General features: G+C 40.8%; 1 protein-coding gene across 8 annotated transcripts in view; it reads left to right on the top strand.

The window, feature by feature from the left end:
- Window positions 1-49: 49 nt before the first annotated feature.
- Window positions 50-16077, top strand: part of ZNF346 (zinc finger protein 346) — a 28566-nt gene continuing 12538 nt past the window's right edge. For 2 of the 8 annotated variants that reach the window (XM_011362222.2, XM_011362221.2), the window contains exons 1-4: window positions 51-279; window positions 9179-9282; window positions 9837-9929; window positions 11689-11833. In XM_011362222.2, coding sequence (XP_011360524.1) covers window positions 105-279; window positions 9179-9282; window positions 9837-9929; window positions 11689-11833 — 517 coding nt within the window. In that variant the 5' untranslated portion in view covers window positions 51-104. Of the gene's footprint in view, window positions 280-323; window positions 725-9178; window positions 9283-9836; window positions 9930-11688; window positions 11834-16077 lie in introns of those variants that run through there. The other 6 variants (XM_023531879.1, XM_023531878.1, XM_023531876.1 and 3 more) reach the window with 6 other exon arrangements.

Raw genomic sequence — 16077 nt, 5'->3', positions numbered from 1 at the left:
CAACCTCGCGAGATTTGTTGGCCGGGCAAAGTCATCCTCCCAACCACATCTCGCGAGACCAAGGTTCAGGAGCGGCTATCAGCAGGTTAGGGATTGCGGGGAAAATGGAGTATACCGCGTTGGGCACAGTGGAGACGGCGGACAGCGGCGGAGCCCCGCCATACAACATCGCAGAGGAGCGGGAGGGCCGGGAACCCGACGGGCTGCGCTTCGACCGCGAGAGGGCGCGCCGCCTATGGGAAGCAGTGTCCGGGGCCCAACCAGTGGGGAGGGAGGAAGGTGAGTCCGGGAGTCTCAGAGGTAGGAAGCCCCTCGCCCTCCTGCCAGTTTCTCTGGGAGTGGCGGAAGCGTGGGGCGAGAACGCGGACCAGCCCTTGGGGTCTACGGTCACACCCTCTAGCTCCCGGCCCGCCCCCTTGCGTGACGCGCCCCGGGACTCCCGGACTCATGCACCCCATCGGGCCCGGCTTCCCCGAAAATCGGCCAGCTCCCCGGAAAATTGAGGCCGCGGCACCCCCAGAAACAGGGAACCGCGTGCAAGTGGTCTGGGGCCTTTTCAAGCTCAGGCTGCGGGTGCTTTCTGCCCGGTCTTCCTCACCCACCAGAGCGCAGCTCTTCCCAAACTCGTGGACTCTAGTCCCCGTTCATGCCTTCTCGGAGACCCACAGAACCTTCCCCGCCGGACTCACCATTTTATTCCTGACTCCATCGTCCTTGTCTGCAGGCTAGTGTCTCCTGCATCCCTTCTGTCATGCCCCACACTTCCAACGGCCTTGGCTCAAGAAGGCTGTCTTATCCCCACGTTCTCCCTGGCCTTGGTGATTGAGTCCTGGCTTACCCCTGTTTCTAGATGTTTGGTCTGTACCAGCTGGGTCACTTTTCTGAGATGGGGGCCAAGAGCCTGAGAAACAGGGACACTTCTAGGCTTCCCAGCTCGCTCTGCATTTTACCTGGCAATGGGTAAAATGGAGAGAGGAGATGGAAAGAGCTTGCCTGACCTGGTTGTGTGTCCCTCTTCACAATTTTTAGCAGATCTAACTGCTTAACTCTCCCCAAAAGTACAGGAACCATCTGGGCGTCTGTGCTAATCCTGTCAAGTAAACTGCAGGACAGTCAGACTTCTCTAATGGTTTGTTTGCTGAACAGACTAATTTTGGAAGTGTAATATGTTGCCTGTGAACTGATTGCCCTGAGAAAAAATGGAATTTCTGACCACATCCAAGGACTATAAGTTCGTTTGAGGTGGTACACAGATCTATATATATAGACCCTGATATACATTTCTCTAGTTTAAAAACTAGTCTAGTCTGACTCCTAAGTTATTATGGGCTCACTCTCTCCCTCATACTTTCAAACTTGTGTAGTGTAAAGTTCTTATCCACCACCTAGAAATTTTCCTATTATTAATTTGACATTCACTGATGCCTGCTCTATTCCCAAGACTGGCTGGGCATCAGAGCTACAGAGATGAGGAAAATACTGTCTTTGCTCTGGAGAGGCCTGTAGTCCAGGTAGCAGACACCAAAATAGTTTCAGTGTAATGTGTAGTGGGTACAGGGGAGAGGAATACCTAAGAGTTGGGGTGCACAAAAAGAGGAAGTGACCTTTGTCCTCAGGGAACAGAACATGGCAGCTGTGTGCTGAAAAGTGAACTGTCTGTGTGTATGACTGTACAGTGTCACTTACAACCCAGTTCATTTCCCTACTCTCTCCACTTCTGCAATATTTATGAGGTCTAGGTAGATACCTGTAACACCACATTCTACTCACCTTGGGGTTTTTGTTTTCCTCTTAGCACTTTCATTGAGATAATTTAGATACCATAAAATTCACCCATCGTAACCATACAAGTCAATGATTTTTAGTAAAAGTATACAGTTATGTAGCCATAATCCAGTTTTAGAATATTTCTATCACTTGTGCTCCTTTTCTTTAAATCCCCACTCCTACCTCCTGCCCTAGGCAACCACTGATCTGTTTTCTGTCTTTATAAATTTGCTTTTTATGGACATGTCATGTAAATGGAGTCATACAATATGTAGTCATTTGCATTTGGCTTCTCTCCCTCAATATGTTTTTGAGTTCAGCCAAATTGTAGTGTATATTAATACTTCACGCCATTTTATTGATAAGTGGACCTCCATTGTATGGATTGCCAGAGGTGACAATCTCTACCTTTTGGGTGAGTTGTTTAGACTATTCACATTTAATTTAATTATTGATATGGCTAGATTTACATTATTTTGCAATTTATCTCCTTTTTCCTCTCTTTACTGGCTTCTTTTGTATTAAGTATTTTCTAGTGTACCATTTTAATCCTCTATTGAATTTTTTTTTTTTTACTCTTTAAAGTTATTTTCTTGGTGTTCTAGGGACTACAGGATACATCTTAACTCATCACAGTCTATTTAAATTAATACTAATAATGGTAAAATATGAAAGCATTCCTCCACTTTAGCTCCTTTCCTCCCCCCCTTTTGTGCTATTATTGTCTAATAATATATTACCTCTATGTATGTTATAAACCTAACTAAACAGTGTCATAATTGCTGCTTTATACAATGTCTTTTAAAGAAGAGGAGAAATTAGAAAAAAATATGATGTCCTTTATATTAACCCACATATTTACCATTCCTGGTGTTTATTTCTTCCTCTGAACTCAGGTTACTGTTTGGTATCCCTTTCTTTCAGCCTCAAGAGCTTCTTTTAGTATTTCTTGCAAGGCAGACCCACTAGCAATGAATTCTCTGTGTTTATCTGGGATTGTCTTTATTTTATCTTCATTCTTGAAGTATAGTTGTCTTATTCTGTTTTTAATAACAGCTTTATTGACACCTAATTCATATACCATAAAATTCATATTTTAAAATGTGCATTTAGTGTATTCACAGAGATGTGCAGCCATTATCACTGTCTAATTTCAGAACATTTTCATCACCCTAGAATGCTATACCCATTAGCAAGCACCCTTGACAAGTACTTACTTATCTTTTTTCTGTTCATAAGAGTTTGCCTATCCTGGATGTTTCATATAAATGGAATTTTATAACATATGACCTTTTGTGACTGGCTTCTATCACTTAGCATAACGTTTGAAGGATAGTTTTGCTGGATAGAATTCTTGGTTGATAGTTTTCTTCTTTCTCACTACTTTGAGTATGTCCTTCTACTGCCTTCTGGCCTTCATTGTTTCAGATGAGAAGTTAAGTCATTAATCAAATTATTCCACTGTACATGATGAGTCATTTTCCTCTTCATGCTTTCAAGATTCTGCCTTTATATTTCAATAGTTCTACTGTGATGTGTCTAGGTGTCAGTCTCTTGGTATTTATCCTACTTTGGGGGCTTTGAGATAGTTGGGTGTTTAGATTAATGTTTTTCTTAGCTCAGATGTGAGAAGTTTTCAGGCCTTATTCAAGCATTTTCTGCTCCTTTCTCTTCTCTGCTAAGCTTCCTCTCACACAGATGTTGGCATGCTTGATGTGTTTCTCAGGGCTCTGAGGCTCTGCTCATTCTTTAATTTTCTTTTTCTCTGTTCATCAGACTGAATATTTCTTTTAATTTATCTTCAAGTGCACTAATTCTTTTGCCATTTCGAATCTCTCATTGAGGTCCTCTAGTGAAATTCTCATTTCGTTTATTGTTCATTTCATTCATTATTTTATTTCAGCTCTGTTTTATACACATTCTAAATAGAAAACTTTAGCACCATATCATCAGTGCCCTTACATTTGTTTTCTTCATGCCCTTTTCATATGATGAAAACCTGAGCTGCTTGAGACAATCAATAAATATGGATTCACAAAGTAGATGGAAGTACTAAGGCTAAGTGACCTTAATGGGATAACTGTCCAGTTCTTTCTTAGAGACCACCTGCCTGTTATACCACACTGCCTAACCAGTGTGACCCATTATATCCAGCTTCTTTTTCCTAAGATCTTCTGTTGTTTGCTGCTTTGTAACTATAGCTGTACCTAGAAACCCGCTACCTCCTAATAAGCCATAATAAACTGGGTAGTAAGTAGGTTTCATCTCTCTCTCTAAGAACCAGCTCCAGTCAATCAATGAATTTCTATAGAGCTGAAGTGAAGGTTATAAGGCCACATCTAGGCCCAAGGAATAACAAGTTAGTATAGATCAGCAGTGTTCACCTACGAGTTGGAATATAGGAGTTCAGTAATGCAGTAACCAGCCATCCTGGCCCTAAGTCATCTTAGGGCAACCAAAGACACCTTAAGTCACCTAAAGACAATTGCAACTCAGATTGAAATACCATTATCATTTTGTCTCCCAGATACTACTTACTCTAAATTTCTTAAGTTTATGAATTATCTTGCTTTCCCACACTGACTTTTTTGTCCCTACTTCATTGACCCTGTGAAAATCAGCCCTTAACTTCATACCCTAGATCTCTCAGCCTCTGCCCCATACATCTTATTGACTACAATTTGGATAGAAATTAAATCCTGCCAATCAGATGACTTCTCGTAAGATTTGGAAGGCAGAAATGCAGTGAAGACCATATTCCTGTGGCTTTTGGCTATTGCTGCTGTCAAGAAAAGTCATGAAACTATGAGATCTTCCTACATCAGTGTTCCAGCACCCATTCTCCAGCTTCATAGGTTGAGAGGCAGATTCAATGACAGTGGAAGCTTCTGACTTCCAGCAAGACTGCAGTGGAGGCCTCAGAGGCTATAGCTTGCCTATTGGAACAATTATGCATTGTTCCTAGAGATGTTTCTGGTGGCCCAACCTAGTCCCTTCAGTCTTTCTAATGATTTTCCAAGCACCTAATTTCTTACATCAAACCTTTCTCACTCTGAAGAGGTAGTTGATAGTTGGATTAGAGTTATATCAAGGCCACTTCAGAATTATGATAATTCATGTTAAGTTCTTTTTCTCTTTGGGGTCCTCAGATTTTTCTAGCCTCATGAACCTGTCATGGGCTTTGTGGGTCAGGAATTCAGGAAAAGCTTGGCTGGACAATTCTTAAACAGAGTTTCTTAGGCAGTTTCAGTCAGATGGTGGCTAGAGCTGAAAATACCTGTGGGATGGAGTTTCCAGGAGCTAGCCAGATATCTCTTTTTGGATAGTCGTAAGACCTTTCCTTGTGGTTTTATGCATGGAATAGTTTGGGCTTCCTCATAGTTTGGAAGAAAACTGCTTGGTAACTGTAGACTTTAAGAGCAAATATTCTCAACTTGATTCTTTTTGATCATCTATTTCTGTGCTTAGTGGTCAACCAGTGATTCAACAGAGCTTGTTCTCCAGCACCTAGAGCCAGTAAGGCCTCAGTCCTCTGCTCTTGGATCTGTGTGTAGGTAGGGAAGCACATTCAAAGCTCAGATCATTTTAAAGTCTCCCGAGGCTTTTACTTTCTGTCAAGCCCTTTTACATCCTTTCTGCACATGTGCACAGCCTCAGAGTTGCCCAGGAGCGTGTGGCCAACTTGGGCTCTCTTGGTCTCCACTGTCACGCAGTCTCAGTCAGGCACACACTTGCCCCAACCACGACCTCAGCCTCAGGCTAGGAGAACTTTGGCCCTTCCTGCTCACCTGCCCCTAGGATCATCACTTCCACCAACAGTAGCACTAGGTATGCCTGTTTCCCACCACTCCAAACCGATTTCCCCATTCCACAAGGAAGCTATTGGTTCTCACATCCTGCCTCTTCCTGGCAGCTTCTCTGTGCTGAGCACAAGAAGATGAGAGCAGCCCCAGATTCCCACTGTTCTCACCCAGAGTTCAGCATATGTACAAACATAAATGCTCTCAGATTGTTAAGTGCCTTTGGTCAATTTCCAGAGTGCTGATGTGGTGGTTTTTGTCAGTTTTGTCAGTTTTATAGTTACTTTTATTGTGTGGGGGGAAGATCTCACTCTGCCATAGCTCCTTTTATATTCAACTTCCCTTCCTCTGCCTGACTTCTAAATTTGGAGAGTCCCAAGGCTCAGTCCCAGAATCTCTTTCCTTTTTCATCTATACTCAGATTCTCTTCAGTCCACAGTCTAAATTATGACTGATATACCAATGATTCCCAATTTATATCTCCAGCTCTGACCTCTCTCTCAAGCTCCAGATCTGAATCTCCATATGGATAGAGATACGTGATATCTCTACCCATATGTCTGATAGACCACTCACATTTAACATAGCCGAAAAAAAAAAAAAGTCTTTTATTTCTCCTCCAAGGCTATCTTCCTCCAATTCTTATCTCATCTGTACAGTTTCTCAAGTTCAAAACCTAGGAGTTATCCTTGAATCCTCTCTTTCCTTCACATCCCCACCCCACCCCCATCCAGTCTAATAGAATGTCAGATCTATTTCCAGAAAGTAATTCCAAATTCATCTTCTTTTCTCTGTCTCCATTGCCAACCTGCCTTGTCCAAACTTCCATCATCACTGGCCTAGAAGACTGCAACAGCCTCCTCTCTGTCCTCCCTGCTTCCTTTTCTGTCCCCATACAGTCTGCTGACACAGTGATCAGAATAGCCTTTTTTCAAACCTAAGGCAGATCTTGTTGCTTCTTGTTGCACTAATAATAAAATTCGTAGTTTTTATCATGACATATTCATTCATCATGGTCTGATAGGCCTCATGCAGTCTCTCCCACTTTATTTCCTACCACTTTTCTCTCACTCACCATACACTAGTCACGCCGGCCTTCTCTCCATTCCTTGAACATGCTAACCTCATCCCTTGGCACTGGCACTTGGCACTGTCACCTGCTGGAACACTACCCCTGACCTTGTGGCTGATGCCTCCTAGGGTGGTCTTCACTTATATACTGTCCCCATCACTCTCTTTGTTTTCATAACATTTCTCATTCTCTATCACTATCTTGCTTTTTTGTTTACTTTATACTCTGTCTTATTTGTTGATACGGCCCTAGCGTGAAGTCCGGTGCTGGCACATAGAAGGCATTCTGGATATATGTTTGTGGACTGTGTGAGTGTACAGGCCAGAGCGGTGCACTTCAGTCTTTCAGCAGGTATTCACCAAGCCCCTACTGTAGATCAAGTGCTGTACTAGGGATACAAAGCCATAAATGACATGATCCTTGCCCTGTTTAGTCTTTGGGAGTCAGAAAAACCCCATATCCTTTAATAAAACAACATCCAGCATGTCCAGGCATGGAGGAGATGGCTGGACTCTGCCTACTGGATACCACCTTCCCCTTGTGGGCTTTCTAAGGAGCCTCTTATCCTCCCTTGAAAAAGCTCTGGCCCAGATTTGTTCACTTCCCTTCCCTTGGTTTCTCTGAAGCACAGCTGAGGCAGGCAAAATCTTTCACAAAAATTTACCAAACACTATTAGAGAAAAATGGAGAAATAAACAAGAGACCATAAGAGGGGGAAATACAGCCAGACAACAGCCCTTCTGCCCAAAAGGGCTGGCACAGATATGTTTTAGTTCTTGTGAAGTAGAAAGAAGCACCTTTTTAAAAGTTCTCCCCCAAGACTTTCCCTCCAGGGCATCTTGATTCCTTTTTGGTCTGGAGTAAAAGATAAAAAACATGGGCTTGCCATTCCCTCACAGTTTTCCGGACTCTGCTCTGCCTCATATTATCAGTCATGATAGAATCCATGCCTTGGGTAAGGTTTTACTCCCTCCCCATAAGGTAAGGCTTTGTTCTCCAGGCCCAACAGTAAAAACAAGTTCATTGCATGGTCTCCTACAATGGAACTTGTGTAATAGTTTGGGTGATTTTAAATGTTTCAAAGTCAGATCAAGAACAGTGAGAAAATTTTTAACAATTATCAAGTTTTAGATTAAGAGATATCATAGGTAAAATATCAAAAATAATTAATTTGCTCAGAACCACAAGGCTCAGAAAATAATTTGACAATAAGATTGAGCATGTAGTAAGCCAGGCACCGTGCTAACTGGTTTATATGGAAAACCACAAGGAGAATCCCTTCTGTGAGGTACATGTTAACCACCCTCATTTATACAAAGGAAAACAGTGGGATAAAGAATAAATCATTTCTGTAACATCACACAGCTAGTAAACAGCAGCATCAGGATTTGAACCCAAGTCAGCATGCCTAGGGAACTCAAGTTCCTAACCATAATTTGTACCCAAACATTTAGCTGGTATCAGGTAATAGTTTATGTTTACTATGTTAGAATAAGACTAATTTACCTTTTCTCATGAAGATAAAAGATCAACACTATCTTCTGATACTTATCCTCCAAAATTTCTTTGCAAATCTTCTGATTCATTCAAAAGAAAACCAATGTTTAATTTTAATGTTTCCTTCATAAATAGAAATTCATGTTATTTTCATATAAAAAGAATATTATAGTCTTTTAATAATTAAACCTCAAAATTTTCTAACCAGTTCTGTGAATGGTTATACCAATGTAAATTTAAATAATTAAAAAATGCTATTGACCTTTTAGTGGAACAAATTTGAAGGTTGCTTTATTTTTAATTCCACAGAAAATTTTCCACAAATAATAATTATTACAATAAATTTTTTAGAAGAACAGTGAGACAAAGATTCTCTTTTCACGTCTTTCAATCCTTCCAATTTCTATCAGGGAAGAAGTCTCAGTTGGGTGCTACGATATCTTAACACTGCTCCCCATAGTTGCTGCTCTTACTGTCCTTTTTAGGGAGCACTCCAAGCTTCTGACACCAGTGTCTGGCTAGAATTGTGTCATTTTTATTGGTGTCCTCTTAATTTTATGATCTAAAGATTGCTTTTTAAAAGAATTTAATTACACAGTGTGGTGACTATAATAACTGTGTTATATATTTGAGAGACTAAGAGAATAGATCTGAAAAATTCTCATTGTAAGGAAAAAAATTTTAACTGTATGGTGATGGATGTTAGCTAGATTTATTGTGGTGATCCATTCACAATATATACAAATGTTGGGTTATTATATACCTGAAACTAATTTAATGTTATATGTCTGTTATATCTCAACTGAAAAATTTTAAAAACAATTTAGTAAATAAAGTTGGCTAACATTACAAAGTAAGTAATAGTATAGGTGGGGTGAGAACACAGCATGAGTCATGAAAACAATAGGGGAAGAGCGACTGAGTTCTACCAAAATATAATAGTGTGGCATTCCATTACTCAGGGTCTGTGTTTGAGACAGGATTCCAAGACGGTGCTACTGAGGCAGGTTTTGAACTCAGATTTTTATTTTCCTCTCTGTAGTAGAGCACATGATCCAGAAGAACCAGTGTCTCTTCACCAGCACCCAGTGTAAGGTTTGCTGCGCCTTGCTCATTTCAGAGTCCCAGAAGCTGGCACACTACCAGGTAAGCCATTGTACTTTAGAACTGCTTTACTCTCTAGACCCCGTTCTAAGCCCGCTTCTCCCTGGCTTGCACAGTGAAGTATAATTCCTTCTTAGCTGCCCAGATATTGCCTCCATGCATGTTGACTATAACTTGAAGACTGACTTAAATTTTCCTGAGTCTCATTTCTCCCCTCCAAATCAGGATCATTATACTTATATCTTCCCTTGTAGCTCTTATAGTAGAAAGTACATGTTTTGGCTTTAAGTAGACCTGGGTTTGAATCACAACTCTGCTGTCATCTTGGGCAAGAAACCTCACCATTTTCAGCTGCCATTTCCTCATCTGTAACATAGAAAGGATGATGATTTCCTCAGATTGTTGTGAAGATTAGATCGATGGCATGTAAAGTGCCTTGAACAGGGTAGGAACTCAGTAAACTAGGTTTCTTCCCTCACCCTCTCCTCAGAAATTTTGTGAGGATGAATCAGGTGAAAATCTAGTAAGTGTTTTTGAGTGCCTTAGATATGAAATGGCATTTGGCTATCTTTGATCTTTTTCCTGGGTTCTTGCAGAGCAAAAAACATGCCAACAAAGTGAAGAGATACCTAGCAATCCATGGAATGGAGACATTAAAGGGGGAAACGAAGAAGCTAGACTCAGATCAGGTAATCCAGATGCCATGTTGAGACCGCTCACTTCCTGATGGAGCTGGCAGACAGATTGGTGCGGTGGAAAGAGCACAGGCTTTGAGTCACACTAACTTGGCTGCAAGTCCCAGCCCTGTCGTATGACTTGGGCAAGTTTTATTACTTCTCTGAACCTTTATTTCTTCCTCTCTAAAAATGAGGATGCTAATAATACCAACTATGTTGTAGGATTTTTCCAAACTAAAATGAGGGAAGGAAAAAGCACCCAACACAGAGCCTACCTCATAGTAGGGGCTCAGTAAATAGAGCCGTCATTATGCATTTCCGCCCAGTGGTTTGTAGGAGTAGGACAAGAAGCTGCCCACTCACCACTCAAGGAGACAAAGCGGAAGGAAGCCAGGCTACTTGCTTTCTTGAGATCAAGGAAAAGAGCTGAGTTCAGAACTTGACTGTTTGGAATAAACAAGTGGAAGAAACACCTTTCCAGATGCCTGCTCTGATAGAAATGTAAACACATTTGCTTTTTGGCTTAGAAATACTATGAGAATTATGCTGAAACAACTTCAGTCCTTCAGGGATACTATAATTTTTGTTTCATGAGGGGCTGTGCAAACGTCATGGGATAAGAAGTCAGCAGAATAGGACCCAATTCCAGCTCTGCAACTTACTCGTTAGGAGACTGGGTAAATCACTTAACATGTCTATAGTTCACCCATAAAATAGAGATAATAATTCCTACCTCTTAAGAATATCATAAGGTAAAACTCCAATTCCCAGTGAATCCTCAATGAATCAGAGTTTGCAGACTGTCTTCTACTGTAGTATCCTTGGGTTTGGAAGGGCCATGCTCAGCCTTTCTCCACTGCACTGGGCTCAGCCCTGATTGGCCTTCTCCCTATGATTTAGAATTCAGAAAGATAAGATCACTTCACCTCTTTGTATCTGGGTTCCTTCAACTCTTGAGGTGACCCAGTAGTTCAAATAAGATCACAGGCTCCTACCTTCCCCACACCCCTCCGCCCCAATACAGAATTATCCAGCCCAAAATGTCAACAGTGCCAAGGTTTAAAAATGCTGTCTTCAAGTGAATAGTGTATTCAGAGATCAGGACTTCTCAAGAAAGAGCCAGGGAGCCTTTAATATAGGCTTGAAATAGATTGTTTTCTAGTAATCATAATCGACAACTGAAATCCAATGATCTACTTGTTCAGCAAACCCTGAGCATCTGCTGTGTGCCAGACTCCAGCAAGGTGCTAAAGATAGGAAACAAAGATGAGTCAAACAATCCATACCCAAATGTTAGACTTTAGTTCAAAGAAGAGCCTCCTTAGCTATGATGCTGTCAGTTTAGGATGACAGTTAGTATGATAAAGAGGTCTGTTTCATACACTCTGAAAGTACAAAGGGGGAACAAGATTAATTCTTCCTGGAATACTTACATAAAGTGGCTCAATGATTGTTTATTGATTGATTTTCTTGAATAACAGTCTCCCAGAAGAGGTAATATTTAATCTGGGCTTTGAAAGCTTAAGCAGACATATGCCAGGCAGGAAAGAAGGGAAGATCATCCTAGGCAGCAGGGAAACAGCTGAGAATAAAGTGGGGAATGGTGAGTAGGGCCTGGTATGAGATAGGGAGAAGAATCCAGAAAGGTAGGTTGGGGGTAGTGTGTGAAGGGGGCTTTGAATGCCCATTCTCCTGTGGGTAGTGGGGAACCATTGGAGATTTTCTGGCCGGACAGTGGCGTGATCAGACCTGTGTTCTTTCTCCCAACCAGAAGAGCAGCAGAAGCAAAGACAAGAACCAGTGCTGCCCCATCTGTAACATGACCTTTTCCTCCCCTGTCGTGGCCCAGTCGCACTACCTGGGGAAGACCCACGCAAAGAACTTAAAGCTGAAGCAGCAATCCACTAAGGTGGAAGGTACTGGTTTTCCTGAGTAGTGCTTTATTGGGAACCCTCCCGTCCCCAGGGCATTCATGCCAGGTGCTCCCAGAAATTTTCACTGGGGCCAAAGACTAGGAGAGATTGAATTGCTTTTTAGAGCTCTTCAAAATGTCAAGTAGACCCATCTTCATTGAAATGCGGCCTCAAGAGTTGTGCTCACCTAAACTCCCTTTCTTAAGTTACATCAGTTTTTCTCTGTAGAAGAATAGCCTTGAGCTTTTGTTCTGACTAATATTATAACTCAAGAGTGCCAAAGTCCTCCAGGCACGCACACTGTGAGAGCATTCTAACCCCTACCTCTCCCACTTAGATTTTTTCCCTCCCAGCATCTACCTGCCTTTCTTACCATATGTTCCAAGTTGAAAGCTAAATCCTTGTCTTTTTTATGCACTCAGGTTATGCCCTGCTCACTTTAATCCTCAAAGCTGCCTGTTCTCCTCAAGACAGGGACTTGCCTTTCAAAGCTGAATACATCAGTGCTGCCACTAGTGCCCAACAAACTACGTTTGCCACTGCCATGAATTCATTCCCAGTGCAGTGACTTCTAAAATAGCCTCCTTTATCTCGTCTCCACTGGGGCCCTTGCTTTCATCTCATTAACTCCTGACTTTCTGGGATTTTTAACATCTGCTAACTGCAGTTAGTCAAGAGTGAAAGTTCTTTGATCTTTATTTCATTTTTTCTTGGTAATTTTTGCTTCTCTCTTATATTGGACCAAGAATTAGACTACATTATCTATAATATTTATTATCCTTTTTTATGTTACTATATTATGAAAATAAGACAATGTTTTAGAAGGTTTCGAAGACTGAGTAAAAAAATCACTCATAATTATACCCCCTTGTCATACCCAAATATAGTTATTCGTGCTATGAAACAACAGAATATGGACTCCGCAGTCACAGATGCCCAGGTTTAAATCCCAGGGCTGCTATTTACCATCTACATGACTTGACTTCCTCATACCTGAGTGTCTTCACCTATAAAATGTTGATAATTCGATCTACTTCCTGAGTTGTAAGGATAAAGTAATGTATATAAGGAACCTAGGACATAATAGGTGCTCAGTAAATGACAGCTGCTGTTGTTAGTATTATCACCCTCATCAAGATAGCCAATAAATGGACTCCCTCCATCAAATTCAGTAGTTGATCAGGTATCTACCACCTGGAGCATGTCATAGGCCTTGCTTCTGGTTTGTTCATTATTAAGTTATGCTACTACTAATTGCTTTTGTTTAAAGTCTTTTGGTACCATTCATGGTACCAAAGATATTAAACATTAGGCCAAGAGAAACCAGCTTAAGAGCAGAACTTTATAAGTTTACTTACCTTAGTTTTATATGGACTCATCTTTCCATAAATGGGAAAATTCTCTGGAATATGCCTGGTCCCAAAGAGTCCATATTCAAAAGTCCATATTCTCCATATCCACTTTTGGCCTTTGCCACATGCACATATGTTCTAAGAAGTTGTAATCATCTTGCACGTACCCTGCTTTTACTTTTCATATAATTTTGTAGTTTAAGCACAGTTTCATATTATTACATGAATTTATAGCTATTTCTGAAATTAAACATTTTTCTAATGTAAAAGTAATATAAGCATGTTATAGAAAATATGGAAAATATAGATAAATGGAAAGAAAAAATACCCATAATTTTACCATTCAGAGATAACCACTGTTAACATTTTATAGTACTGTTTCTCCTGTAATCTTTTGTTATGTGTATGTGTGTATTTCTGTTTTATGTAAATCTAGATTAAATCCAAATATATGTGCACTTAAACAGAATATTTTAAATCAGCGGTCCCCAACCTTTTTGGCACCAGGGACCAGTGCTCCTATGAGAATCTAATGCCTGATGATCTGAGGCGGTGATGCTAGCACTGGGGAACTGCTACAAATACAGATGAAGCTTCCCTCACTCACCTGCCACTCACCTCCCACTATGTGGCCCAGTTCCTAACAGGCCATGGACCAGTAGCATCTGTAGCCCAGGGATTGGGGATCCCTGCTTTAAATAATCTTACTGTTTTTATAAAAACAATGCATACTCATTATGAATAATTCTAGTCCAAACAATGTAAAAGGTACAGAGGAAAATAGATTTATCACCCAGATTCTACCACCAAGAGAAAAACACTGTTAACATGTTAGTAACATTTCAAAATACCAGTACATACATAGACTGTGTACGTATTTTTTAACAATGATAAAGTCATATTGTGTTTGTAATTTTCTTTTATACTCTTTTCAATATAACATTTGTATTTACTCATGTTATTAAAAACCTTTTCATAAACATTTTCAATGACCGTATAATATCCCATCAAACCACATTTAACCATTCCTCTAACATTTCCCCCCCTCTTTTTTGGTTTTTATAGATAACACTACAGCAGACATCCCAATAGAATACTCTTTCCATATTTATACTGTTTCCTGAGAGAAGACTTCCATAGCTCTCATTTTTATTGGATGTCCATTAAGCCAGGGGTCTCCAACTGCCAGGCCATGGACTGGTACTGGGCTGCACATCAGGAGGTGAACGGTGGACGAGCAAGCAAAGCTTAGTCTGTATTTGCAGCTGTTTCCCAGCACTAGCATCACTCCCTCAGCTCCACCTCAGATCATCAGGCATTAAATTCTCAATAGGAGTGTGAACCCTGTTGTGAACTGCGCATGCGAGGGATCTAGGTTGCATGCTCTTTATGAGAATCTAATGCCTGATGATCTGAAGTGGAGCTGAGGCAGTGGTGCTAGCACTGGGAAGCAGCTGCAAATACAGATTAACATTAGCAGAGAGGTTTGACTCTACAGAGACCATAATAAGTCAATTGCTTACAAACATATCAAAACCCTATCAGTGAGTGGCAAGTGTCAGGCTTCATAGTGGCAACTGAGTTGACATACTTCAATTGTACAGCTGCACCTGGTGGCAGGCTTTAAGTCAGAATCGAACACTTATGTTAGTCCGTGCGTGGCCCACCCATTATTTACCACTGGGCACTTATCTCAGTCACAGTGTTGGTGAGCCCACAAGCTAATCCTAGCCAAAATGAGTAAAGAACAAACATCACTAGAAAGCTTATTTGAAAAGGGAGAAAGACCCAACGATGAGACAGCAGAAGACTCTAAAAATGCCAACAAAAAAGAAGCTACATTTAAAAGAAAATACCAAGAGTCCTACTTAAATTATTAAGTTCATTGCAACAAGTGATTCACGTTCTCCAAGCCCACTTTGTTAATATGTGGCAACTGGCTATCCAATGAAGCCATGAAACCTTCAAAACTGCTTCGCCACATGGAGACCAAGCACCCTGCATTAAAAGACAAGCCTTCGGAGTTTTTCAAAAGAAAAAAATGTGAACACAAAGAACAGAAGCAATTATTGAAGGCCACTACTTCATCAAATGTGTCTGCACTGAGTATCATTCTTAGTAGCCAAGCACATTTCTAGAGCTAAGAAGCCCTTTACTATTGGTGAAGAGTTAATCCTGCCTGCTGCTAAGGACATTTGTCATGAACTTTTAGGAGAGGCTGCAGTTCAAATGGCATGCGTTCCTCTTTTGGCTAGCACTAAAACTAGACAAATTGATGAAATAGAGGATACTGAGGCACGATTGTTAGGATTAATGAGTCACCTTGGTATGTAGTCTAGGTTGACGAGTCTACTGATGTTGACAACAAAGCAACAATGCTTGTTTTTGTGCGATATATTTTTCAGGAGGATGTGCATGCGGTTATGTTATATGGGCTTTTGTTGCCAATCAACACCACAGGTGCAGAACTATTCAAGTCTTTGAATGATTGCATTATCAGGAAAACCAAATTTGTCATTTTGTATCGGTATTTGCACAGATGGAGTGGAATGGCTTCCTGGTTTCACTTAATGGGTCAAAGAGGTCGCTTCTGAATATAAGACTATACACACTGTTATCCATAGAGAAATACTGGCTACCCAAAAAATGTCACCCGAACTTAATATTTTGCAGGTTGTAATTACAATTATCAACCACATTAAAGTACATCCTTTATCTCATATCTGTTCATGTAGCTCTGTGAGGAGATGGACGCAGAGCACATACATCTTCTCTTATACACAGAAATGAGATAGCTTTCTAAAGATAGATCACTGGCCAGAGTTTCTGAATTACGAGAGCCGCTCTAGAGATTTCTTTTAGAAAAATAATCACTGGCAGCACATTTCATTGACA

This window comes from Pteropus vampyrus, unplaced genomic scaffold (assembly GCF_000151845.1).
Source record: "Pteropus vampyrus isolate Shadow unplaced genomic scaffold, Pvam_2.0 Scaffold74, whole genome shotgun sequence".
NCBI classification, from domain to species: Eukaryota; Metazoa; Chordata; class Mammalia; order Chiroptera; family Pteropodidae; genus Pteropus; species Pteropus vampyrus.
The sequence above is the reverse complement of the archived record's forward strand: the minus strand, read 5'-3'. Positions and strand labels throughout refer to the sequence as shown.